The sequence below is a fragment of the Myodes glareolus genome, chromosome 15 (assembly GCF_982192425.1).
Source record: "Myodes glareolus chromosome 15, mMyoGla1.1, whole genome shotgun sequence".
Classification (NCBI taxonomy): Eukaryota; Metazoa; Chordata; class Mammalia; order Rodentia; family Cricetidae; genus Myodes; species Myodes glareolus.
The window spans coordinates 65905385-65932888 of NC_142040.1; the positions used below are offsets into that span (position 1 = coordinate 65905385).

Sequence of the window (27504 nt, forward strand, 5' to 3'; positions counted from 1 at the left end):
AGCCCTCTCCTCCACAACCCTGAGAAGTAAGCTCTGTTATTGATGAGCCACCAAGGCAATGGTATTCTGCTGCAGTAGCCAGAATAGAATGGACCTGAGAAGCCAGTCTCGGAAGGAAGAAGCCCCAGAGCTGCATTTGGCATTTGGTCAGTTACCTGGCATAGAAGGTTTGAGTGGTAGCACCCTGAGGAGCCTGCTCGCCTGCGTGCTCACAGGAGACCGCACGTCTGTCTTCTGTACCCTCTGTACCCTCTGTACCCTCTGTTCTGGTCCACTAGACCCAGGTGCTACCCAGGAATCTAGACTTTGAAAAAGAGCTTCAGGTAATTCCAATGATGAAAATGCAATTTGAGGAAGGATCTTATCACTGGGGACTGAATTTAAACACGAAGACTGTTGGGCAGATGGTGTACTTGTTTCTGAGCTGTACTCGCCTCTGGGTGGCTGGGACTGAGTTGTGCAGGCACATGGCCTCCTTGCCCTTTGAGCACAACCCCCTATCTATTCATAAAGTTTGCTAATCTAGTTTCATTTTTAAATTAAAACAATCATTTATTTGTGTGTGTGTGTCTGTGTGTGTATACATGTGCGCCCACACACACTCAACACCTACAAGTGCCCAGGAAGGCTAGAAGAGGGAGGGCATCAGATCCGCTGGAGCTAGAGTTAAGACAGTTGTGAACGGCGCTAGTGGGTGGTGGGAGCTGAACTCTGGTCCTCTTGAAGAGCAGCCAGAGCTCTTAACCACAGAGCCACCTGTTGTCCCTGCCAGATGTTTATTTCTTTTCCTTTTTCTTTCCACTTTCCATTCCTCTTAATTCCTCTGGTCCCCCTTTACCTTACCCTACTGCACGGCAGCCTGTGGTTTTGATTGACACTTTCCTGCCTTTAGCCGCCCCCTCCCCCCCATGACTGAATCTGATGGTTAGGATCGAATTTACTGGTAGTTCAACCACAGCAGGTTGTAGAGATCTTATCTTGCACTGCGGGGGCTTCCTTTTCTATGTCTTCACCAGGTCACGAACAAGGTGCCTACAACACTGTCCAAAGCTCCACCAGACTTGATTTTTCCAGGATGTTTCTCAGAGTTAGGAAGCAAAGTGGTAGCAGCCAGCAAGATGGCTCAGAGGTTGAGAGCGCCTAACGCTCCGCCAGAGGACCCAGGTTCGAGTCCCATCTGGCTAAGCGATCAATAAATCGCTATCAAAAATCGGAAAGAAAAAAAAAAGAATGCGAAGTGGTGTGCCAGGGCAGTGTTGTTCACTGCCTTGGATCTGATGGCCGTGAGTCCCCTCTAGCCATGCCCTGGCCTCTCCCTTCCTCAGCTCAAGTGCGCAAACAGAACGCAGGCTGGCTGCTGTGCCTCCCTGCTGCCCTGTCTTTCTGTACCAGTGTGCCATGCTGACGGGGCACATTCCCTGAGCTCACTGGATGGCCACCGCCTGTGTCACCACGGTGAGCCTGTGCCCTCCTCTCTGCAGCAGCTTCGCAATGACTGCTGCTGTCCAGCATTTCCTGCTTCCTGAGGTCTCTGAAATCCCTCATCTTCCTACAGAAAGAGCCCATGCCCCTCCCCCATTTCTCCTCCCATTCAGCCTTTTCATCTGTACAAGAATAGCATCTCAAGAAAATAGAGTTATCCGAGTCTCAGTCTGTGATTTGTAATTAAAAATATGACTTGGGCCTGAAGAGGTAGCTCAGTTTGTCAATTCCTCGGCGCACATAAGCTGAGGGCCAGGGTTTGGATCCCAGTACCCAGCACACACAGGAAACATCTGGTGTAGCAGTGTGTGCTTGGAGATCCCAGAACTGGGGAAACGGAGACAAGCAGATCTTTGACACTCCCTGGCTAGCCAGACTAATCTCCGGGTTCAGTGCGAGACCCTAAAAATAAGACGAAGGGTGACTGAGGAAGACCGGTGTTGCCCGCTGGACTGCTCACAGCGTGTGGACACATGTCCCCCACACCACCCCACAGAGAAATTATCACCTTATCTCACTCTGCTTGGCAATTAATCATTTTGAAAATTATTTAAAACATATATTTTGTTGGTTTTAAAGAAGTACACCCCCCACCTGGTCAGTACACACACATTTGGCAGTGCTAGGGATCAGAGCTTGGGTCTCAAGCATGCTAGGCAAACACTCTACCACCAAGCTTCATCTGCACATAGGTTTAAATGAAGCCAAAAACTAGATTCAAGTTATAATTTAGAGTACTAAATGTATGCGCTCTCTGTCTCTGTCTCTCTCGTCTCTCTCTTCCCTCAAGACAGAATTTCTTTGTGTAACCCTGGCTGTCCTGGAACTCACTCTGTAGAGCTGCCTCTGCCTCCCAAGCGCTGGGAGTAAAGGTGTGCACCACCACCTCCCGGCTTTAATTAAGAATTTGTTGCTCTTTATTGTGTATAGGTGTGCACATCTATCATTATGTGTAGGTGCGCATGTCTACATGTGGGTGTATGCATATTAATGCAGATTCCCCCGGAGGCCAGGGACCTCAGATCCCTTGTGAACCACCTGATGTGGGTGCTTGCAGTCAAACTTGGGTCTGGAAGGATAGAAAGAGCTCTTAACCACAGAGCTCTCTCCCCACCACCTTTTCCCCCCTCCTCTTAATGGCATGTAATTTAATTTCATGTGTCATTTTCAGTCACTAATTTTGCAGAATTAATATGGAAGACTGGGGATTTTCTGATATTAAGGGACATGGTACCATGTGCCTAACAGCTGGTAAAATAATCATTTTCTGGTGGGATGATCTGGACTTTGAATGATGTTTGGTAAATCATTAGGTCCTTGAGACTTTCCTGCTGCCAACTTTCCCACCCTCCCTTTTCCCCTGTCTCCCTCCCTCCCCTCCTCTCTCCCTCCCTCCTCCCCTACTTCCTTTCCTTGTAGTACTTTGGATGGAACTCAAGGCCTCCTGCATGCTAGGCATTTCCCTACCACTGAGCCACCCTGCCACCCTCCTCCTTAGGATTAGTGCTGCCATAGATGGCCATAGATAAAACTGGCCTAGACTGAAGGCTATAGATCTGGGCACAGTCTGTAGTCACATATATTTCAGTGAAGGGAGACAAAGCTTGGCTTTTAGGCCTGTGGTTTGGAAGAGATTCAGAGTGAATGATGGTTTACAGTTTCTGCACCAGCACCATGAAGGAGCCCAGTGGTTTGTTTACAGACCTACCTTTTAGCTCCCGACACAATTCACCCCATGGTACAAAGTGCGGGAACGGAGGTCAAGTTTTTACACAGGGAAAGAACTAGGCCTGTCCTTTCCATCCATTATTCAAAGAAGTATCCTGGCACCCTTTCTGTGTGCGACCCTTCCCTTGGCTTTATTCTAAGTCTCTGCAGCCTCACACAGAACCCATGGGTGTGAAATGCTGTAGATATTAATGAAGGGGGCGAGGAAGGGCCATGGTCTGCACTGGGGTCTGAGTGATCCGTGCACAGCAAATTAGGCTTTTGGGCTATCATTGCCTTGTTAAGCATTTGTAGAGCCAGTGCCTCAGCTCGCTGTGGCCTATGAGCATCAAGTGCAGACTGATTTTGTTTAGCTAAAGCCTACACTTTGATAGTACTTACCCCCCCCCCCGAGATGGAAATAATCTGAACTTTACCCAGGCCCTTTATTTACCACGAGCAAAGTGTTATCTTTGCATTCTTTGTGTCTTTCTCTGCAACTTTCCCCATTTTTAAAAAATTTTTATTGGTACCCAAGCATGTGGGCTGGGTTTCATTTTTCCCTATTCTTCGAGATTGTACTATCATCACATCATTTCTCCTTCTCTTTTATCCCTCTGAACCCTCCCGTGTACCTGTCCTTGCTCTCTTTCAAACGCATGGCCTCTATATAAGCATTTAGTTTTTATGAAACAGATTTAATATATGTCTGTAAATATATTTATAAGTATGTATGTTTCTTAATATAAAAATAAATCTGCTCAGTGTGTATAATGTTTTATACACACACACACACACACGCACACAGACACACATGTGCGTGCATGCACACGCTTTCAAAGTTAACCACTTGGTATTTGGTGTGCTCTTCCCTAGAGAAGACTGTTTCTCCTACTCTTAGATTTCCTTAGGAGCCTGCAGCTCTTTGTCCAGGTCTGAGGCCTTGTGGTCTTTTCCCCGTCCATATTAGCTGCCTATTGTTGTCCTTGTTTAGCTCACGTTTAGGCAGTCATGTTGGCGAGACTTCATGGGTGGAGCTTCTCTGACATTCCTAGGAGACATGTTCTCAGACTACTGCTACTTACTATCTTTATGGAGTGTTCTCTGAGCCTTAAATGACCCAGATAGCTGAACTAGCCCAATGATGGAAAGTAGGAAGAGACCGTTGGATACATGGAAACCATATTAAAATTCAAAATAATGGTAGTGATTCTGGGAGTCATAAAATGAATAAGTGGACTGGAGATACGGATGCCAGGAGGGTGCTTGTTGGACATGCATGAACCTTGGTCTCCTTCTCCGGCACTAAGCAGGCTAGAAAGGGTAATGCCTACCTAGAATCCAGAACTAGGGAGTTGGAAGGCAGGAGGATCAAAAGTTCAAGGTCACCAGCTCTGTCTCAAAAGAGGACAGAATAAAGCAAGGAGACAGATTTATTTAATATAAAAGTGAATCAGGTGATGTTAGACAAGCATGGCTAGTCACCTGTGGGTGGTGATCATGTGAGGAGTCACCTGGGGGACGTGGCATGCTCATGAAGGTGTCGTCATGTTGAGGTGGAGAAGTAGGTCAGACCTGATGGAGAGAGAGCACATGTAGTGATTTCCAGAAATGTCCACTCCACCTGCAAGCAAACACACACTATGTCTTTATGAGACCAATGGACTATAACACATGGATAACTTTATAGTTTATATGTGTATACTTTTCTTATGCAATGTTTGCTTAAGATATGCATGTGTTTGTTGTAATTGTCATACATATTTGATTCTGTGTCCAAAACACGGAATATCCAGTCAGGTAACAGTAATATCCCATGTCAGCTAAAAGAAAATAGAATTCTTTAGTAAACAAAATATACATTTTAGTAAAGACAGGTGTAGTCGTTTTTGGGTTATTGTTAATTGGTTGCAGGAAGGTCACTGACCTACAGAAGATGCTCCTGCTTGTTGGAGTTTTAGGCATTGGTGGGAGTGGTCTTGCTCGATATTTTTGCTTCTAGTCCCTAGGCTAAACCACATAGATACAAGGGCTAAAAGCCTTTGGGAAATGAGCTAGATTCAAGATGAAAAGGCTTGGTTTGACACAGTGAAAGGAAAGCTCATGTCCTGCCACTTGGTGCTTGGCCCTGCCTAACCCCCCAGGGAAGCTTGTGTTGTGTTGTCCTTTGAGGAGGTGTGAGCACACGGGACTGCGCTCCACAGTCACAGCCAGGCAATGGCAATCCTCTTTCCGGAGGTCAGAGGTGCTCATGGGCACAGCAATGGGGCAGAGGCTTCCTGTCTAACCAGATCCAGGCCCCTGAGGTGTCCTGGAGAGGAGACTAAGTATGTTATGAATCTTGCTTTTGTTTGTCGGAGTGACACTAAGCTGGCAGGTTGGGAGGGTGGGTCTGTGCTGACTTTGTCAGCCCCGAAGAGTGGCATCATTCTCACTTCACCTTGGACTTTGATTATGAAGGTCCTGAGCGAGGACGGTGTGTGCCTGGCCACAGACCCTCCCTTGGCGTTGCACATAGTTAGCCTGCTCTTATGATCTCTAGGGCATCCTGTGCTTTGACCCCACTCCATTCTGTGATACTGGCTCTGCAGCATCCAAGAATCCACAGACACCGTGGGCCACGTGGTCACAGCACGTTTCTGAGTGCATCAGTGATGTCCCTCGGATTCTGCTCGGGCTTTGTGCCATGGAATCCTTGGGAGGGTCTGATGGTGATGTGTTCTTCTGCAGAGGATTGTTGAGTATTCCACAGTAGTTCCCTAAGGTAGGCAGTGGAGTAACTCATAGACACCTCAGGATGCAGCATGCTTCAGAGTAAGCTGCTTAGGAGAGCCCTTTGTGATGGAGTGATTGCAACAGCAATGCAGTGGTAAGCCGGGGGCCTGCTGGGCTCCTGAAATGCAGGCTTCTAAATGTGGGTCATCCTGCTATTGAGGAGTGGCAGAGCCTGAGTCATGACCGACACCTGAGATCAATAATGTGAATAAGGACAGCTGAAATGCAGATAATAAATATGCAGGCGCGGCCAGACAAGGAAACAAATGAGATTGATGTCACCATCAAGGTCTGTCACCGTGAAGGATGGCCTGTGTCAACAAGGACAGATTTAATATACTCAGGTTCAAGCAACATCTGAAAAATAGAACGCCTGGGGTTTTTAACTGTCTGTAAATCCAACACAGGCAGCGTGCTGAGAGAACTAGTTTTTTAAAAAGGCTGTTCTGAAATGAATTGAAAATGTATGTCCTCCCCAAACCATGTTGATGGTAGCTGGGAGCAGGTCTTTCTTGTCAGACTTTCTTTGGACCGCCAGCCCCTCAAATAATAACGTGGAGACTTATTATTAATTATGAAAGCTCGGCCTTAGCTTAGGCTTGTTCCCAACTAGCTCTTATGACTTAAATTACCTGTTTCTATTAATATATTTTCTGTCACATGACTCTTTACGTCACTCCATGTCTGACTGGTGAATCCCACACACTTCAGATTCTTTCCCTGAGTTCCTTTCTCTTCCTAGAAGCCCCGCCTAGTCTTCCTGCCTAGTTATGGGCTGTTCAGCTATTTTTTTTAAAAACCAATCATAGCGACACATCTTCACACAGTGCACAAATCTCTCTTAACAGTAGCTTTAGTCCGAATTGCTAACAGCTGAGAGCAACCAAGGTGGGCTTCAGTCGATGAATGGGTGAAGAGGCTCATGAAGTGGCAGACATCGCTCTATCTGAGAGGCAGTTGGCAGAGCAGGAAGGTGGGCCCACAGCTAGGCAGCCTGTGTTCACTTCTCAGTGCCACCTCACCTTGTCTTAGAGCCTTAGGCAAGTTTCTGGCCTCTCTTTGCTCATCTGAGTAATGGGGATAATGATCGTGTCTTCCTCAAGGTTGGTTGTAGGGATGAAGCAAGCGGCTGAAACCCCTGGAACGGAGCCCTGCCCATTGCACATCAGTTATTGCGTTCATCCAGACACACCCTGCACCAGAGCAGGCAGGGGTCAAGGGCTTAGGCCACACCTCCTGACTCTTGGGTTCCACCTGCTCTCACGTACATGACATTCTTCAGCCTGGAACACGCCTCTCCTTCTCACCTGGCTGAAGTTGACTTCTTTTGGAAGACAAAGTTTTGAATTTATCATTGCCCTGGACTTTCTATTTCTTACGCAGTTAGGGGCTCTCTTCTCTGTGCCTACAGCCGCTGGAGTGGTACTTTGGTCCAACATGGTTATTCACCTCTGTGCTTTCCCGTATTTGTTGGGTAGACCAGAATTCACTGTAACCCCCACCGCTAGCCTGGTGGCTGACACACAACTTAGCTGCGTGAGAGCAATAGTGTGGACGGGCTGCCGAAGGCTGGATGGAACAGGGATGTTGGTCATGTGAGGTGAGATTCCACCTGAAGGGAATCACCCACTGATGCAGGGAAGGCTCCTTTCTCCTTAGTTGTGGTACGACAGTGACCACATTTTTCAGAGGATTCAACATAGCCCTGGCAGCAGGATCACCCAGGCACAGGTGATGGGGATGTCCTTTCCATGTAAGGATTAGTTGAAATTATTTGGTTCAGCACAAGATCCAGCTGTCTCCCTTGTATTTTTCTGAAGGTGTCAGACAGCGTGTCATAGAGATGGCTGCGTATCCATGTTCATCGTAGACTTGTTTACAATGGTAACGTTATAGTATCAGCACGTAAGTGTTCCATGGATAGTTAAAGAAAATGTCACCACACACACACACACACACACACACACACACACATACACACACACACACCTGTTAAGCATAAAGTCATGCTGTTTTTAGGAAAGTTGTAAATGGAGATTATTGCATTAGACAAAACATTCCTAGAAAGATTCGCATGTTTCCCTTCTACGCTAAATCTAAGAAGAAAAGGAAAGGACACGAAAATCAAAGTGGAAGGGGCATAAGGGTAAGCGTGGGGAAACTGGGAGCAGGGAGGCGAAGTACCATATACACACGTGTGAAAATGTCATATACATATTATTCATACAACCAATATACATGAATTTAAAAGCAGTATTTTTCCATCCACTTTTAAGTTAAAATTTGATTTTAGTGGACCATAAAATAATGCCTGCTGGATGTGACATGGATATTGGGCTCACAGAAGCTGTGGTTATCTACATAACATGCACAAGATTGGACCTGTCAATCAAGGGACATTATCCCTCCCTGAGGACTGTTGGCAATTAGTGGTTGTTGGTGTGTGTGTGTGTGTGTGTGTGTGTGTGTGTGTGTGTGTGTGATTTTTCAGTAGTCTGGCCACTGAAAAGCAGCCATGCTCCAGTAAATAACTTCTCAGTCATACTCATGCAAGCTTAATAGAATTCACTGGTGCTCTCTCTCTCTCTCTCTCGCTCGCTCTCTCTCACACACACACACACACACACACACACACACACACACGCAGCAGGAGACTGGGATAAAAGAATGCTTTAGCAGAAGAGGAGAGTGATGGGAGATGGTAATGGGGTGGAGACAACTAAGATTCTTTATATACACATATGAAACGGTCAAAGTATAAACAAAACTAATTTTTTATGTCATGAAGTTACAAATTTAAACCCCTCATTTTTCTTTGCTTTCAATTTAACTTTAAAAATTTATTTTTTAATAAACAGTTTTGTTCCCATACACGATGTTGTGATCGTGTTTGGCCCCCATTGCTGTCGTCCCCCCAACTCAGACTCTTGCTCACCCCTCCGTCTCCCAGCTACACACTTTGCTGCTTTCGTGATTTTTATTGTTGCATTCTGAGTTCTATTGGAGTCGCTTGCATGGACATGGCGGGGGTTTTACTGCAGCATGGAGAACTCACCATGCACTGCACCATGGAGGAAGACGACACCTCCCCCTCCCAGTCTTGGCCAGGGAAGCTTCTGACTGCACTGCAGAGGTTCATCACTGGCCAAGGGCTAAGAATGAGTGGCTGTTGGGTGCTCAGCCCTCCATGGGACATCTGTAGCATCCCTCTAAGGGGGCATCATGGAAGAGAAGACAGAAAGAATAAGGGACCGAAGGGTGGGTATGAGTTCTACGAGATAACACAACCGTCACGATCATGATGGACACACAACAGCTTCAGCTACCCACCCAGGACCTGCTCAAGACTGGGCCCTTCGCAAGGCATCATGGATAGGCTCCACCCTTTCCTGAGGAGCTGTTGGCGCTTAGTGGTTAACAGCAACACTAGTTTGTGGGTTCAAGTGTGATTATTTAAAAGACAGACTGGCTACCTGTCATCTTGTTTGTAAATACAGCACATCTTAGCCAACACCTTCAGGAGAGTAGGGCAATGACCTGGTTTTATTAAAAAGTTGAGTTATAGTCCTTTGAACACAGCATTTGATATTTCCTGTGTGTATTTAGTGTTTGCTCTTGTCAAAGATTTATATAAGGTTGCCTTCAAGGAACTCAGGAATCACCAGCCATGAAGGGGTAGCTGGAGGGTCAGTAAAGATAACGCTGTGGCAGATCGACACACGTCACATGTTTGCAGATTCCTGAGGGTTTAAGTAACGCTGGGAAGGGAGAATGAAATGACCTCGTTCATGATGCCCTGGAGGAAACTGTGAATAAAGAACAGTGTCAGGCATTTGTCCACCTTGCTTAGGCGCTGCATCTTCCATGCAATTAAAATCATCTGAGCTCCAGGATGGTGAGGGTTACACAGAGAAATCCTGTCTTGAAAAACTAAAAAGAAAAAAAAATCTTCTTTTGAGTTGAGACCCAGCAAGCATGAAGGGTTGTCACCTCTCTAGAACCCCTGAACACACCATCATACACCTTAGGCTTTCCAGAAAAAGAAAGATCCAAACCTGATGGAACCCTAGATCCAACTGCCAATTATTCAGCTAGCCACAAGGTGCAGGAAAATGTTAAGCTGTACCACCAGAATTCAGTGAGCAGCTCCCAGAATCTGGGAGACTTTGCTGAGAACAGAATCAGCTGTACTTAAAAACTGTGGCAGTGTGAGGGAGGAACAAGGCCACGGATGCCAGTTTCAGTCGCTAGCATTGTTGGATCTTCTTTCTTCTTTCCTCCCTCCCTCCCTCTTCTTCCTTCCTTCCTTCCTTCCTTCCTTCCTTCCTTCCTTCCTTCCTTCCTTCCTTCCTTCTTTTCTTTCTCTCTCTTTCCATGAGTCTGCAGAAGTGGCTCTGCAGATATGAACGTGGACAAGGTATGGGATGGTACTGAAGATTAAGGCAAGGGACTCATGGGGGTAGGGGGAAGGCAGGCAGCAAAACGGTTCAGCTGGTAAAGATGCTCGCCCCAAAAGCCTGGTGACCTGAGTTCAGTCCTCGTAAAGCTGGGAGAACTGACTCCATGCCATTGCCCTCAAGCCTTCATATGTTGTGACGTGTGTCTTCACACATGCACCATACACACAGTGGTTACAAGTACAGATTAAAGTGTTAAAACTAGGTAATGCGAAGACGGCTCCGTTGGTAAAGTACTTGCTGTGCCAGCGTTAGGGTCTGAGTGTGGGCCCTCAGCACACATGCAAAAGCCAGCACAGTGGTTTGCACGTGGAATCCCAGTGCTCAGGAAGCAGAGAAAGGAGGGGCCCTCTGGCCAGGCAGCAAGCTGATGGATGGTTGAACTCCCAGAACCTAGCTAAGTCTGTGTTTGCTTGTATCCAGACAGATGCTGAAATGGCTCTCTGGCTGGCTCTGAAGAGGCTTAAACTTGAGTGAACTTTCGCCCTCTGGGGCTCTGCCTCACTCTTTAAAGGCTGTTTTGCTGACACACGCTAACCTAACATTTGACTCTCAATTGACCGTGGGAGACCCTGTTCCCAGAACTAAGGTGGAGAGCGACAGAAGTAGACTTTGATGTCAAACTCTGCCCTGCTTCCTATGTACAGACATGTGCACAGGCAGACACACTAGCATAGATACATAGATACAGTTATGCTCACACGAGGATTAAGGCAAGGCTTTACACATAACAGTGATATTTCAGTTAAAAATAGCTTTTGTGAGGATAAATGGCAGCATTTTCAGATTAAATTACCTGTTTGGAGATTTACTTCAAGTATTGGGGTGGGGCATGGGGTGGGGATATGGAAGAAATATGATTATGGGGGGAGAATTGGTGAAGCTGGCATAGTAAACACTGGGCTCTCTTTTTGTATATGTTTGAAATTTACCAAAGGGATATTTTTTCAATGACACAAATTATCCAATAACATAAGGTCTCCATAATATCAGGTAATTCCTTTAAAATGAACAAATTAAATGCATCAGTGTTTCCAAGATTTTTCATTTCAAATCCTAAGTATAAATTGTAGAACTATGGATTTAAAGAACAGTGGGGACTTGACTTATATTAAACATGATGCATGATTGAGACGCCAAATGTACACAGATTTTTCTGTATGTGTATTTATTTACCTTTAATATTTGCTTCTCTGTCTCATCCTTTGGACCAACAGACAGTAACCTACCAAGGAGACAGTTAAGCAGTCCCACACATTTTGGAATCAGTTTCCAAGCAACTGTTGATGCTGCCTTCTCAGCTGATCATGGATTCTTAATGACCAACAAGACCCTTCGCTGAGATGCCAGCTGGGCCTTTGCCCAGGACACAGAAAAAGGCGTCTAGAGTGTTTTTTGGTGTTGCTATGGCAGAGCTCGCCAAAGGAGGTCTGTGGGTTAATGTTCTGTCATTACCTATTTTTTTCTTTTCATTAATTCCTGGAAGTTGGAATTCCCACAAGGAGAGCAAGCAGTGACTTCCAGAGCTTCAGCTAAGTCTGTGTTTCTTTATAGTCAGCAAGAGACTGAAATGGCTCCCTGGCTGGCTCTGAAGAGGTTTAAACTTGGGCGAGCATTTGCTCTCTTCTAGGGCCCTTACCACTCAGCAAAGGCAATTCCCCTGACAAATGCTAACCCAACACTTGACCCACATGCATTACAACTCATTAGTGCATCTGAGTCGGGTCCGCGGGTGAAGAGATTCGATGGATCTGAAGTTGGACAGGAACTCAGGACATATATTGCCTCCTGAAACTTGGGCTTCACTGCGAAATGTTTCATTGTGAATACATCTCTTGCTCAGTGTCGTGGATATACGCTATGAAAATGTATTGCACTGTGTACAATAAAAAAGGAAATATTTTGAAGAAAGAATTTTCTTATAGTGGATTTCTAATAAAAATCTTGAGAGCTGCCGTTTTAATATAATTTGGAGAAGTCCTGAAGAATCTAGCCCATGGACAATGGCACGGGTTAATTATAAACTCAGGCTAAAGAGATAGGCTTGGAAAAAAACAGACATCGAAACACAGCATGTGTTAAAACAAATTTAAAAGGCAAAAAAAAAAAATAATGTTGTGGCCCTGTGCTGCATGGTTTGATGTCAACTTGATGTAAACTAAAGTCATCTGAGAGGAGGTAACCTCAATTGAGAAAATGCCTCCATAAGATATAACGGTAGCAAGAATGTTGGGCATTTTCTTAATTAGTAACTCATGGAGGAGGACCCAGCCCACTGTGGGTGGGGCTGTGGCTGGTGGTCCTGGTTTTATAAGAAAGCCGACTGAGCAAGTCATGGGGAGCAATCCAGTAAGCAGTGTTCCTCCATGGCTTCTGCATCAGCTCCTGCCTCCAGGTTCCTGCCCTGACTCCTTTTGGTGATGGTGAAGTGCAGACAGCATGACCCCTTTCCTCTCCATGAGCTCTGAGTCACGGTGCTCTATCCCAGCAAGAGAAACCCTGACCGCGACAGCTGCAGAACACTGATTTAGAAGCACTGACCTTGTCTACCTGTTCATTTTACTGTCCCCAGTCACATAGGCAGTTAGCCTTGGAACCAGAATAGAAGATGGGTTGTGTGTCCCTTTCTGATGCAGGGCATTATTTACAACGTGACCCAAAATCTTACGTAGAGTCACTGACGAAATATATTGCATAGCACTGTAGAAGGTAGCTGATGACATATTTCCTTCCTAGCCCAGCTTACCCTCTCAAATCACTTAGCGTTTTACTTTCTTGCTCCCTGATCTATACCCTGTACTTTCTCTCTATAGCCTGTGGCATAAAGGTCAGAACCCTATCTTTAAAATATCCAATGAAATAAATTTAAAGGAAGAATTTATTTGGGCTCGTGGTTTAGGACGACACAGTCCCATGGCTAAGTAAGGCCTGGCGGCAAGATCCTGTGTCAGCTGGTCACATGGCACCCACAGCCAGGAGCCAGTGATGAATGCTGTACTTGGCTCACTCTCTCCTTTTTAATCAGTTGAGGATGCCTTCTTTGGTTGGCTTTGCTGGCTTAGTCTGTGTTTGTCTGGTTATGAAGTTTACAGCAAGCAGTATACATATATCCTCTCTCTCTCGCTCTTTGGTTTTGTGAGTCTGGATCTTTCTCTGTAGTCCTGGCTGTCCTGGAACTCACTCTATAGACTAGGCTGGACTCGAACTCACATAGATCCTCCTACCTCTGCCTCTTGAGTGCTGGAATTAAAGGTGTGTGCCATTGCACCTGGCTCTTCTTTATAGGGCCATGCCATTAAACATTTTTTTTTTTTTTTTTTTTTTTTTTGGTTTGGTTTTTCAAGACAGGGTTTTTCTGTAGCTTTGATGCCTGTCCTGGAACTAGTTCTTGTAGACCAGGCTGGCCTCAAACCCACAGAGATCCTCTTGTTTTTGCATCTTTGCCTCCCGAGTGCTGGGATTAAAGGTGTGTGCCTCCACCGCCTGGCACCATTTGTTAAGCTAACCTTTTTCAGGGTCTCTGAGTACATCCAGGTTAACGTCAGTTATCACCTTGGCCAATTAACGTGTGACAAGCAGGCCTCATCCTCTAGTCTCATAGAAGAGCCAAAGCTCCTGACATCTTGGCTAGTCCTCTTTGTAGGTCTGTCCAAACATTTTGCAGATATAATGCGCTCATTATGGGAAGGGAATTAGAGGGTAGTGATCTTAAGAGAGGAAGTGCTAACATGTTGGATCCTTAATGCTATTATATTTTGCATGTGTGTGTGTGAGTTTGTGTGCATGGGTGTTTCCTTGTATGCAGATGTGTGTGTGTGTGTGTGTGTGTGTGTGTGTGTGTGTGTGTGTGTGTGTGTGTGTGTGAAGGCCCAAAGTTGACATTAGAAGTCTTACTCAATTGTCCTCTACTATATTTATCAAGGCAGAGTTTGTTTCTGAACCCAAAGTTTGCAATTCTGGCAAGTCTCTCTTAACAGCTTAGACCAGGGATTCCCTGTTACTGTCGCCAGAGTGCTGGGAATATTGGCAGCCACCATACCTGCTTGGCTTTTGCATGGTTTCTGGAGATCCCAACTCTAGTCCTCACACACAGCAGCTGGAAATGACCTTTATTTTATGTAAGGGTGGGGCACACGGGAGCACACATATAGAGGTCAGGCCACTTGAGCAATCTGGCCCTTTCCTTCCCCACGGGGGTTCTGGAGATCTGACCCTGTCATCAGTTTTGCAGCAAGGGTTTTAACCTGCTGAGCCCTTTACCAATCCCTCCTAATGCCATTCTTAACAGACAGGGCATCCCCCCAGCTGCCCCATGTTGGTAGAGCATCCTGTAACCCTGGCTCTCCGGTCAGTTAAAAACTCAGTTCCAGGTCATTTCCGTCCCCACTGCAGCACCCAAAGTAAGACCCAAGAGAGAGAATCCTCTGTTCAAATTAGAGACTAGGCTTGTTTCTGTAAAAGTCAACTTAGATTGAAAAGAAAAATGAAAAGCTTCACACTGAGAAGGTGATTTGTCTGTTTCTTGTGGTCACAGGTTCCTTGCGTTGACTCCGTGGAGAGTTTACCATCTCATTTCCGTCACTCTGCTTGGGCGTGTGATCTTGCAAATCATCAAGGACATGGTTTTGTCTAGGACAAGAGGTAAGAACACTCAGACTTAACTTGGGTGCATTTTATTTCTAGAGTCTAAACGTCTAGTTTTTTGCCGACATATGGACCCTTTGAACAGGAGGCTCAAGCAGACATTGCTCTCTTCACTTCCCTTTTCCTCTGTCCCTTCCCTCCCTTCCTCTGGGCTTCGGAGATGCGGCCTTGCTCTGTACCCAGGTTGGTCTGGAACTCTCAGTGGTTTTAGTTTGCTGAGTGCTAGGATTATAGGAATGAATCAACATATAGTTTGGGTTACACACACACACACACACACACACACACACACACACACACACGAATGTTATTTACTTTCATGGGTTTGTAAAATACCTGAACTAGACTAAAATGAATTTATCTTCCCAGCAAGGCTAGGTATTACCTCCAAACCTGAACACACCAATGTAAAACAATTTTTCTAAAAATTGCTTCTATGGTGGTTTGGCTTTACAACTGGGCAGACATACACATGAGCCAGCTTTAAAGCTGACCCATGAACACCACGCCGATAAAATCACAGAACTTTCATTCTGGTGCCTCTTTCGTAGAAGTCCCGCACGGTGGGGAATCAGGCGGTTCCTATGCACAGCAGTTCCTATGCACAGCGGTTCCTATGCACAGCGGTTCCTATGCACAGCGGTTCCTATGCACAGCGGTTCCTATGCACAGCGGTTCCTATGCACAGCGGTTCCTATGCACAGCGGTTCCTATGCACAGCAGTTCCTCGAACTCTAACCAAAGTATTCTCTTTGTGATTTCAATCAAATCGATCTTACTACACGTAGACTCGTAGGGCACATTGTATCTCGGGGAGATTTTTGCCCGAGTTCAAACAGTAGTGGACGAGGCATAGGGAAGCTTCACTCGGGTTTGACCATAGTTACATAGCTCCTAAAGACACTAATCAATCATTACAAATGACCCAAGCTCTCACTTTTAAATGTAGTGTTTACACTTGGCTCTCTTTTCAACGTCATTAATGATTCAAAAGTTTTATGCAACGTTCAGTCATTTTAAGCTTTGCTTTCCTTCACGGAGGTGAAAGGAAGCTGCCCATAAACACGCTCATTTCCCAGTGGCCCAGTGTGAGCTTGTAGGACGGAGTAAATATTTAACTGTAAATATTTTACCATGAGGCTTGTTACCTCTTGCTTCTTAGGTGGCTACATGGCGACTTTCTGACTCTGTCTTCTTTCCTCCTCTATCTTTGCTTAGATTTCCTGCCTAGCTATAGTCTGCCCTGCCATAGGTCAAAGCAACTTCCTTATTAACCAATGGTAATAAAACATATTCACAGCATACAGAGGGGAATTACACATCACACACACACACACACACACACCCTCTTCTCCCTCTCTTTTTTCTTTCCTCTCCCACCCCCCCCCCTTCAGAGAAGAGGCACCCAATTCCCTCACCTTCAGCCCAACAGCATTCACTGCTGTATCCCGGCTGCACTAAGGCTTCTCTAGGCCTGTGGAGGAGTTGGTCCGGCCCTGGAAAGCCCTGCATTTCTGCCTTGGTTTGTAGCCAGTAGAGAAGGACTCCATTTTCCTGACCGTATTTTCTGACACGTTCTTCCCTGAGGAGAATGCGAGAAGACAGAGTCATTCGCAGGTGTGTTCAGCAGCCTTTAGAGCGAGCAGACCGCTCAGGAAGTTGGGCGTCTTAGTATTTTCTGCTGTATCCTCACTTTGCCCATCACTTAGGGACAAGTTAGAAAGAATGGACAAATGAGGAGAGGGGCATGAAATGGAGGACTTGGCTTCTGAGTGAGGGCCAGAGTAGAAAACGGGGCTGTTCAGAGGCCTCTGTCTCTATTGCCCTAGACCCTTCAAGGTCGTCAGTGTGCAGTTTAACCAGCCGTTTTTGTGGTTGCACAGTGGAGAACGTATTTATTTGCAAACAATATCATTGAAAACCTTCAACAGGCAAAACTGTCCTTGAAAACCTTCATGAGGTGGAGTTGACGTCTACCAGCCTGGAGACCCTCTAACTCTTAGGTCAGGGCTGACAAAGCCAGCCTGGAACTCCAGCTGCTTGGGGCTCAGGCAGGAAGATCACAAGTTTGAGGCCTCCCTGGACTGGAGAGGAAGTACAAAGCCACAATGGGGCTGCTGATTGAGATCCTGTCTTAAAATAAAAAAGGGGATCTAGCTCAGCAGTGCACCGCTTACCAACAAGCTCAGGCCTTGGGTCTGGTCCCCAGGAGTGCAAAAACCAAGGGTGACAAGGAATAGTTCTTGAGCTAGTTCATGTCCATTCCTAGCTACAGAGAAGCCACACCGTAGATGCTTTCCTGTGGCTGTGCTACCCCAACAGTAGACAGTACTTCTGACATGGCTCTGGAAGCCACCAGTGTGACAACACATTGGCAGGTCTGCATTCGTCTTGGGGGCTCTAGAGACAGACCCTTCCTGCTCTCTTCCTGACTTGGATTGGTGGCGTTGCCGGGTGGCTTTGCAAGTCCATCATCACTGTCCCAGCCTCCACGACCACATCAGCTTCTCTTGTGCTTACGTCGGACCTCCCTCCATGCACGCTACAAAGAATGCTTGTGATTGTAACGGGTGCCCACCGGGGTGACCGAGAGTCTTCTCTGTTCTTAGCCAGGGGGCACCTGTCAAGCCCCCTTTTCTCTATGAAGCAGTGCTCACGGATGCTCAGCCTGCTTTGATGACTGAGCCGCTTGGTTCTATCATAGCAGAGAGCCCACACTCACGCTGCAGACTTGAATTCGGTCCAGGTAAAAGGCTACAGTGAGTGAACAGGCCCTCCAGGGGCAGTCTCTCTGTTTAGCTGGCATAGTCAGGATATCTGGGACTTTGTCTTCTCAACAGCCAGACTACGTTGAGCGTCTTTTGTGCCAAGGCTAGTTAGAAGCACCAGCTTCTAATGGGGGTGCCTTCAGGCTGGCCTCTGCCCTCACCCCCCACCTCTGCAACAGGCCCATCTTTCTCTCTCAGGGTTTCCATTGAATAATGTTCTGAACAGAGCATTTCTATACATGAAAAAAAGAAGAAGAAAGATAGACTTCCTTCTGCTGCTTTCCCAGAACTCCCCAGTCACTGGCTGGAGGGACCCTAGGGCCTTCTTTGGCCTCCTTTACAAAGGCTCAATTGAGCTGCATGAATAGCTGGCTGGAGACAGCAGCAGGGTTTCCAGCCCCGAGACAGAGCTGGCTGCAACAGGCTGCTCTCAGGAACATGTCGACTTCGTTGCACGATCTCTGTGGAGGCATCTGTGGTAGTGCCGTAGCTCTGGCCAGAGCTGTCAGTCATTCTCAGAAGCCCCTCTTATGCTGACAACAGCAGCCAGTGAAGCCTTGGTCAGCAGAGCTTTCTGGAACCTTCTGTCTCGTTCCCTCTCTCGTCTGCCCACTTTCCATATTGTTGGCTAAAGATACGGACCTTGCCGGTTATGAGCTTAGCTCTTCCCTTCCCCCAAATATATTTGTATGACACTTCCCACATTTTGTGTGCGCATTACTGAATAGCTGATTGTGACCTTTTTCATCTCAGGAGACAAGCGCTCTACCCCCCACAGGAAAGCAAGCAAACCCCACCCTGTCTCCTTTCTGCTCCCCGCCATTCTCTCTGACACACCCAGGTACTTCATGAGAAAGAAACGAAAGAGAGCAGAGATGCAGTCATGTCCGTTTGTCTGTCTTTGTGGATGCTGCAGGGACCCAGGCCTGTGGTCTGTGAGTCGCTGCAGCCTCCAGCTGCGCAGGCTCCTCTGTCTGCAGCAGACCTGGAAAGTGTGGACTCCCACCTTACTGGCGGCTCTCGTGCACCCCCGCATTGCTGCTCACCAACAGGTTCCGAGGCGATCTTCTGCAGTGTGTAGAATCCCCCCCCCCCCCTGCATCCTCAAACTTGTCTGTGACCACCTTGTCCTTTCCCCTCATGCTAACTAGGGTCAGCCTTCTCCATCTCAGACCTTCAGGTACTATCTGTGAGGAAAGTAGGTGCCCCTGCCTCTGCCCACAGCTGTGTTGGTGTGGTTTTTATAACCTCTGTGTTTTTCTGTCTTCTCTTCTGTGAGATCCACATTAGCTATGATGCCACAGCCTGCAGTCTCTTGACTGTTGCGGTTAGACCTAGTTGAGACTGGACTCATGGTCTCTAGTTCTTCACATGCTCTTCCTTTACGGTTCTTCTGACTTGGCGTAACTAAGGCCTGGGTTCAGAAGCCTGAGTGGTAGCCACTTGTCCTCACACAGGCCTTGGAATCTCTGTCAAGCCACCACCCGAGAAGCCCCGGAGCCAGCACGCTCTGCTCACCGTCCAGGTCTCTCTGTTCCTGTGGAAGCAACTCTTTACTCTTTCCCTCCTTAGCCCTTTCCAATTATGCTGAGCTTTGACGCCATCTGTGTCAGAACTTCCTTCCTCTACGCAGTCCGCACTGGAAGAGATTTCAGTCTCCTTGTTCTCTTGGACCTCAGCCATAATCACCTCTGCAATTCTTGACAAAAGGCCAGCATCTCATGCTAACCTCTCTGTCTCTACTGTTGGCTCCAGAATTGTTGGGGAAATGTGCTGAAGAGGGAAGTTAGACTAACATGAGGTGAGAGGAGACTGGTATGTTTCTATTCGTATCCACCTCTAGCTGAGTCCAAAGTATCGCTTAGCACCGGGGGTTAAGTTGACTTCATTACATGTTGTTCAACTCCATGAAATTTGAGTTATTCTAGAAGGTACAGGAAACAGTTGTTTCAGAGACCTAACAGAGGACCTCTAGTCTCTTAACATGAACAATGCGTCCCTATGGTCATGAAACCAAGACAATAAAGGAAACCAGATCCATTGCATAATTCAAATTGTCCAAAGAATGGGAAGCCATAAGCAATGTTTTTCTAGCAGTGAATGTTATGAAGAATTTGATAGGGGATGTACACTTGATAGGGAAAATTCAAGAATACACAGGGCAATACCTTTGACCTTTGACTTGATGAAAAGTGTAGAAAACTTCTCGTGGTTGTTTACTGAGCTTCCTTAAATCTGGTAGCTGGGAGTGTACTGCCAAGACTTGGTCCAATAGAGGTAGTCCCTACAGTTTTAAAAAGCAAATCTCTGTCCGTCTATCTATCCTTCTATCCATCTATCTATCTATCTATCTATCTATCTATCTATCTATCTATCTATCATCTTTCTGTTATCTATCTTCATCATTATTGTCAATTACCTTTTTTCTGTTGATATCATTGGAGCTTAGATATAAGTTTTCAATATCTAAAGAGTACACCATGCCAGTTTCCCCTTCAGTCTTTCTACCATTTTTCCTCCTTGACAAGTCACGCCTTCTGTCCTTTCTGACGTACGATGGTTAACCCCTCTTGTGGAGTCCTACACTGATCCTTTGACAGCACTTTTCCTTGAGCACATATTTTCTGCCCTACTGGTCAGTAAGGTACCTGGGGTGGGACAGCGTTCTAGAGTGTCCTGCCTTTATGACATGTACTCAGGTGTTCTGGAGACTATCACCTGCTTCTGCCATGGGAGCAGACATGGACACTGTATGGTTTGCCTGTAAATGCCTGCTTGAAGAAGTTTGGGAGGTTTTTAAGCTGGCAAATGCTCCTGGGAAGTGACAGCTTGCTTAAGTTTCACATTTTACTTCCTATTGCAGGTGCGCAGTTGTGGAGAAGCCTCAGTGAAAGGTAGGGAATTTCTCCTCCGGCGGTGCGGTGAATGGATGGCCGGGCGGTGGGCGGGTGGCGAGTTGTCCATGCGGATCACATACTCTATGACAGGGACCTAAGTCTCTATAATGGTTTGTAAGCGTGAGGAACAATGACAGAAATTACAGTGACACTAGAGATGAGGACAAGATGGGGAAGCCACTCAGAGGATAAATACGTCTCAATGGTGGCCAGGCAGTGGATTTGAGGTCACTTGTGTGAGGAAACGGCAGTGAGGAGAGAGGGGTCTTTGTTCAATGGTTTCCCTCAGATTTGTGACAGGTGGAAGAGTGGGTAACAGTGGGGTACAGAAGTCCCTTGGAAAGTTCCGGAAGGGCTGGTTGTGCTGTCAGTTCAGAGGGCTTGAGAGAGGAGGAGAGGAGAAGGAAGGACAAAAGCCTTCTAGGTGTGAAGCTACTTGGTCTCTGCCTCACTAGGGCTTCATCCGCTCCCTCGTCTTGACCGTCATCTGCCCTAAGGGAGGTAGATGCTTCCAGGTTAGGGCAGTGGTGAGAGGTCACTGTAGGTATGAGAGATAAGACGAGAAAGTTGAGGATTAATAGTCCAGTGAAGTTAGCGTTTGTAGGAACTCTTTTTTTTTTTTTTTTTAAAAAGAACTGATTTGGCTATATAATATATATATATATATCTGTGCCACTTAAGAAAGGATGGTTGGGGATACCTAATTTATGCCAGCGTGGACATCAGAAAATGAACACACAGAGAGAGAAACCAAATAGCTGCTTCCATGAAATGCCTATGAAGGAACATTGCCTCCACCTTCCTTTCCCTTGCTTTGAGCATCCGGCCTAGCTGTGTTCTTTCATTGCAGCTGGTGAAGCACATTCCTCCTCCTCCTCAGCCCACACTCTCCACAGGATTCCTGAGCCACTGTTTGATGCTGTTTTCCAGTTCTGGGGCTCTACTCAGCCACCTTACTGCATCCGCCACCTTAGTCCTTCAGCCGCTCTCAGCGGTGACAGTTTTCGACTTCCCTTGTTTGTGTGGATTTAGAGCCGGGAGGCATGCTGGGTAGGTGCATGGTGGCATTTCTCACTGCCCAGCATTTGCTTCAAGCGTTTCTCACAATGACAGGGCTTGGTGTTTCTGGGAGGTGGACCATTGAGAAAAAAGCATAGGCAGGGCAGAGCTGTAAACTATGAACTCTAAGGAAGCACAGAAAACATGGTGTCCTCAGGAAGCCCGAATAATGGAAGTGGCATGGACAGGGTCTGGGCCATCTCATCGCGTCAGCATGGTTTATACCTGGTGATGTGACCGGGAGCTCTGGTCTCTGACTGTCCCCAAGTGAGTGTTCCTTTAGAGATGGAGTGTTTTGGGAAAGCCGGGTAGCCAGAAGACTGCTGATGAGAACAGAAGTCAGACAAGAGGATCTGAGTCCCTGAAAGAGTGTTCTAGAGGCGTTCAAGTGACTCCAGGCCCACGCCTGGTGTGGACAGGTCTGGTCTCAGCTACATGCTGGGCCGCCTTACGTGGATTATGCTTTCTGTGTTTTCCATACATTAGGAAAAAGTACAGAGGCTTGCTTCCTAATCGTGGTGGTGGTAAGGTTAGACGAAGGGACTCAGCATGGTTTCGGAGGATTAAAAAGCAAGCAAGCAAGCAAGCAAGCAAGCAAGCAAGCAAGCAAGCACAGCCTTGTGCTCTTTGATGCAGAGTTCTGTCAGGGTCTCTGACACTTCTGTCAGTCTGCGTGTGTTGCTGTGCTTTGGAAAGTGTCCATCAACATTCCCGTGGCAGTTCACAGTAGCTAAGTTATGGGACCAACTTATGTTCAACCACAGAGAAATGGATTTGAAAGTTGTGGTATATATATACACAATATAGTTGTTTTCAGCCAATGAAAGACATCCAAGAGAATGACATTACCTTGTTTTCAGACAGACAGACACAACCGGAACTGATCATAGTAGGTGAATTAAGCCAGTTTCAGAAGGACAGCTGTCCTATGTTGTCTTCCATTTGTGGTTTCTAGATTTTATGCAGTTACATCAGATTATGTACGCAAACATAAAACGGAAGTAGACAAGGAACTGTCTGGGGGAACAAAGGGGAGAAAGAGGAAGGAGGTGATGGCACAGTAGGAAATATGTTCAATGTACAATATATGTTCATGAAAAAAAATTTAATGTAACTAAATGAAAAACTAAAAGAAAATTCACATGCCAGAAATTAACCCCCTAAGAAAGAGTGGTTGTTCTGTGGTACTGTAGTGGTGGGCCCTAGTGGGAAGGGTGAGGGCTCCTCCTTGTAAGTGGAAGGACCCTGGTTATAGACGGGATTGCCACTGGGAGATGTAGTCCTTGCTGTATCTTACTGCATGGTGCCTCTGTCCCAGCAAGGTCTGCGTCACAGATGCTCTGATCCTGACCTTCTGTGTTTCTTCACTGTGGTTTCCAGTGAGGCATGCCATCCGGAACTTATTGGTGGTGGTTTCTAATATTTCTGCCTCACTTTCCTAGGTGATAAGTCGGTATACATGTTCAGTGGTTCTTAGCACCTGGTCTTGGGTGTGTCTGTCTTTTTTTAAAATTCATTTTACATACCAACCACAGTTTCCCCTCCTCCCCATCTCCTGTTCCCTCTCTCCCACCCCATCCACTCCTCAGAAAGGGTAAGGGCTCCCATGGGGAGTCAACAAAGCCTGGCACATCAAGTTGGGGCAAGACCAAGCCCCTTCCCCCTGCATTAAGGCTGAACATGAAATCCCACCATAGAGAATGGGCTCCAAAAAGCCAGCTCATGCACCAGGGATAGATTTTGGTTCCATTGCCAGGGTCCCCACAAACAGACCAAGTCACATGACTGTCATTCACATGCAACGGCTTAGTTCAGTCCCATTCAGGCTCCCCACTTGTTGGGTTAGAGTCCATGAGCTCCCATCTTCAGCCAGTCGGTGAAGGTGGCATCTGCATGCCTCTGCCTTTAAAATAAAATTAAAGAAGAAAACAACTTCCAGATTAAAATACATGATGGTGAGCAGATCATTGGAGGTACTGGGGGAGGCACTCTGTGCTCACGGGAGTCATGTGGGTTAGGATCTTTTTTATTTTTCATTTTTATTACACGTTCATGAGTACCAACTCTAACCAACTCTAACCCTCCTCCTCCTCCTTGGCGGTGGCTGGTCATTGTCCCCCACTGCCCTTTGTGCTGTAGCTGAGATACTCAGGTTCCTCAACAAGGCTTAATTTCCAGTGTCTGCTTTCAGTTTGGGCCTGAGCTCAGCGTGAGCCTGGCTTCCGACTGTGGGGCTTTCTTCAGCATCCCTCATGGAGCTGGTGACGCGCGGGGACACATAAGCATGCATACAGACTTCAGACATTTAAGGACTTTGTAGACTCTGCAAGTGTTTGCACTGCGGCAGTTCGTCATGCCAACGCCAGCCTCTGATTTCCAGCAGCAACAATGGTAATTGGGGCTTTTTGTTCAGATGCCTTGTTGAGTCAGCGTAAGTACCCAGAACAGCCATTTGTGCAAATGTGACTCTAGTGAGCATACTCCAAGACCGGCTCATCCCTCACCTGTTTGCTCCACAACAGGGGCTTCACAAACTGTGTGTGGAATTTGTAGAGCGGTCGCTCTACAATTAAAAACTTTTGTGACTTTGTCCTTGTATTAGGTTGAGACCGACTCTTGAGCCTCATAGTATCTTTTAATTTCTGCAAAACGATGGCTGTTCATTTAATAAAATCCTCTGTTAATAGATGATAATGCCTACAATTTGCCTTTTTCTTCATGTCCACCTTCTTTAAAAATGAATTTGCCCCAGGCTGTGGTAGTGGTGCATACCTTTAATCCCAGCACTTGGGAGGCTGAGGCAGGTGGATCTCTCTTGGTTCCGAGGCCAGTCTGATTTACAGAGCGAATCCCAGGACAGCTAAGGCTACACGAAGAAACCCTGCTTTGAAAAACAAAAACAAAAAAAAAAAAGAAGAATTTGCCTTCTGTTTAGCCAGTTTTTCTCAGTAGATATGTTAAGAAGAGGTCTCTTTACTTAAATTGTTGCCATTCCAATAGTCTTACCTAGTTCCTCAGGAGTTTGTTCATTATAACCCAAATTAAAGGGCTAGATTTTCTTCACCATTAAGTCACTTTATTGTTGAGTATCAATCAACTTATTTTAGGTTGATTTCATTAGTATTAAATTTGTAGAAATTGAGACTGAGCACTGGAGGATTTCTGGCAGACCTCCTGGACATCCAGAAGCTTCTAGAAGGGAGCTGTCAGTAGGAGGCAGTGGTGGCCCTTGGTTTCAGCTGCAACTGGGCCCTGCACCAACCTGACTCACTGTGAGGCAGAGCATAGGCCATCCTAGCCAGCAGGGCTAAGCGGGAGTCCTGAGGTTTTGCCCATGTGCCCAAATCACAGGTTCTCCTTGTTCTGTCTCTCACCTGCTTTCTCTTTCCCTGGCACACTCACAGGAGCAGCATGGGCACCGGTGTTTGGCATCGTTCTGAAATGCTCTTTTGTTCCCTGGGCTTCCAAATAATTCCCACAAAAATTTCTCTTGCTGTGTATTTTGAGGGACAGGGAAAGAATCTTTGACCGTAAGTCCAAGTTGTGGTGTCTACCCAGTTCACAGGCTTAGAATGAGTCAGAGCGTTTATGGTTAGGACATAATTCCTCTTAAAAATGGAAATTTACCTATTATTACCTCCAACAAATGGAACATAGATTAAAAAATGTGAGGGTTTTTTTTGTGTGTGTGTGTGTGTGTATGTGTGTTGCTAAGAATTGAACCCAGGACTTTATGTGTGCCAATCAAGTATTTGACCACTGAGCAACATCACCAGCCCAAGGAAATGATTTCAGATGCAGTTATGACCCTTGCTCATATACACTCTATAGACAGGATGGCAGAACCAGATTTCCAAGCAGAGGGTTGCTGGTCTCCATGTGTACTCTCCCCCCAGGAGCCGTACCTCCACCTCTCATGGCTTATACTCTCAGACTTCACGTCTTTAATTTTTCTTCATGTGTCTCAAAGTTTCTTTGTGCTCTCTGCATTGTAACCTTGGACCCTCCACAAGTGAGTGTGGCTCCTGGCTGTCTAGGCATGTTCTTTGAGGGTGTTTGTGAGTTTTAAGGGACTGTTTTCTGGTGAAAGGTACATTTGGTTGGGCTAAATGAAGAAAGACTTTTTTCAGGAACTATAGTCACCAGATCAGGCTGTGCTGGACGCCTACATGAGCCTATTTTGGCTGATGACATCCAGGCAGTCCTGGGAGCTCCACAAACTTGAAAGTCTGTCTTCTGCCAAAATGAAAACTCCAATAGGCCTTTTATGCCTTAAAAAAAATGACAGTTGAGCACAATTCTGTAGTTATCTATTGTACAATGGAGACTCAAAGCCCCTTTCTTCCTCTGTGGACAAAAGAAGGGGCCTATTCACAGGCAGAACAAATCCTTCATGAGGACTACTGGGCTGCGTCTCCAGGCCATGCACAGGGCTCCCCGAAGACCAAGTTGGTTGTATTCATGCTGGTGGTTCAAGTTGTACTTTGATATTGAGACCCATCAAAGACAAATGTAAAATGGGGACTCAATTGTGAAAGTCACCCTGGAGGACATGACATGCTTGGAAATTATCATCTCTCAGCACCACTGATATACTTACATAAAAATATTTTATGAGCCATTTAAAGTGTCTCGTGCTAGATGTTTAAGACCAGTAGTCCTCTTTGGGGGGACCGTGAGACTGGAGAAAATATCAGCCTACAGTAGAAGGTTAAGAAGGCCCTGGAAGTGAATGTAGGTCTTTGCAACACCAATGAGTGTATTTTTTTCCCCAAAGTATTAGAAATAAAACTCAGAGGTTTTTTTTTTTTTTTTTTTTTTTTTTTTTTTTTTTTTTAAAATGAGGTCTGGGAGTGTAGTTCAGCTGATAAAGTCTTTGTCTAGCATGCATGAAGATCTGAGTTCAATTCCTCACACCCCATAGAATCAGGGTGCTAGCACATGTCTGCAGTCCCAGTTCCAGGGCGTGAACTGCAGTTGGAGGTCATCCCAGGCTATCGCGTGTTGGAGGCTGGCCTGGGATGGATGAGATACTGTCTCATAACATATCTTATATATGATAGTTGTGCTTCTGCGCCTAGCTGTGGCTCGCTGTGTCTCCATGCTAATAATGTTCTATCATACACATACAGTAGAACCGTTGATTCCCATCTGTTCGCACCGCCCGTGGTTTCTGCCGGTCTTGGAATTTACCACACTGCAGTGCAAAAGCTTGAAGGGGGGAACAGGGGAAAGCCCAGTGCATGATGTGAGCAGTTGCCGACCTGAGGGAGCTGCACCCATGGGAGGGCGTGTGAAACTGGCACTGGTTCCTGGGCCTAGATTTATAGTTTAGAACCCTTGCAGAGCCTTCTGGAAAGTTTTCCTCCAGACTCAGTAAATTGAGTGTGCTCAGTGCTGCTTCTCCGCTGGTGGCCACTAGGGGGTGCATAGGAGGTGGGACCTCTCTGCTCTGGCTGCTCGGGCAATGAAGCCATCGACTCCAAAGAGGGGGTTAATGAAGATCTTCTCCCAGTCAGAAGGCAATCTTTTTGTCTTACTGACAGTGTCCTTTGCTTTACAGAAGCTTCTCAGTTTCAGTAGATCCCATTTATTCATTGTTTCTCTTATTGTCTGTGCTACTGGGGTCCTACTTAGGAAGAGGCCTCCTGTGCCTATATCTTGTAGACTACTTCCCACTTTCTCTTCTGTCAGGTTCAAAGTGGACGGATTAAT

The 27504-nt window shown here is 46.4% G+C and overlaps 1 protein-coding gene and 1 long non-coding RNA gene across 2 annotated transcripts in view; one reads left to right on the forward strand and one right to left on the reverse strand.

The window, feature by feature from the left end:
• Nucleotides 1-27504, forward strand: part of Retreg1 (reticulophagy regulator 1) — a 157929-nt gene that overhangs the window by 29912 nt on the left and 100513 nt on the right. Inside the window, exons 2-3 of the mRNA XM_085676598.2 lie at nucleotides 14956-15062; nucleotides 20697-20727. Of these exons, the coding sequence (XP_085532724.2) occupies nucleotides 14956-15062; nucleotides 20697-20727 (138 nt within the window). The remainder of the gene's footprint in view (nucleotides 1-14955; nucleotides 15063-20696; nucleotides 20728-27504) is intronic.
• LOC146891547 (uncharacterized) lies at nucleotides 14936-20509 on the reverse strand. The gene is made up of 3 exons (XR_014996994.2): nucleotides 20253-20509; nucleotides 16484-16647; nucleotides 14936-15050 (listed from the first exon to the last, which is right to left on the reverse strand). It is a non-coding gene; the product is annotated as an uncharacterized LOC146891547 (long non-coding RNA).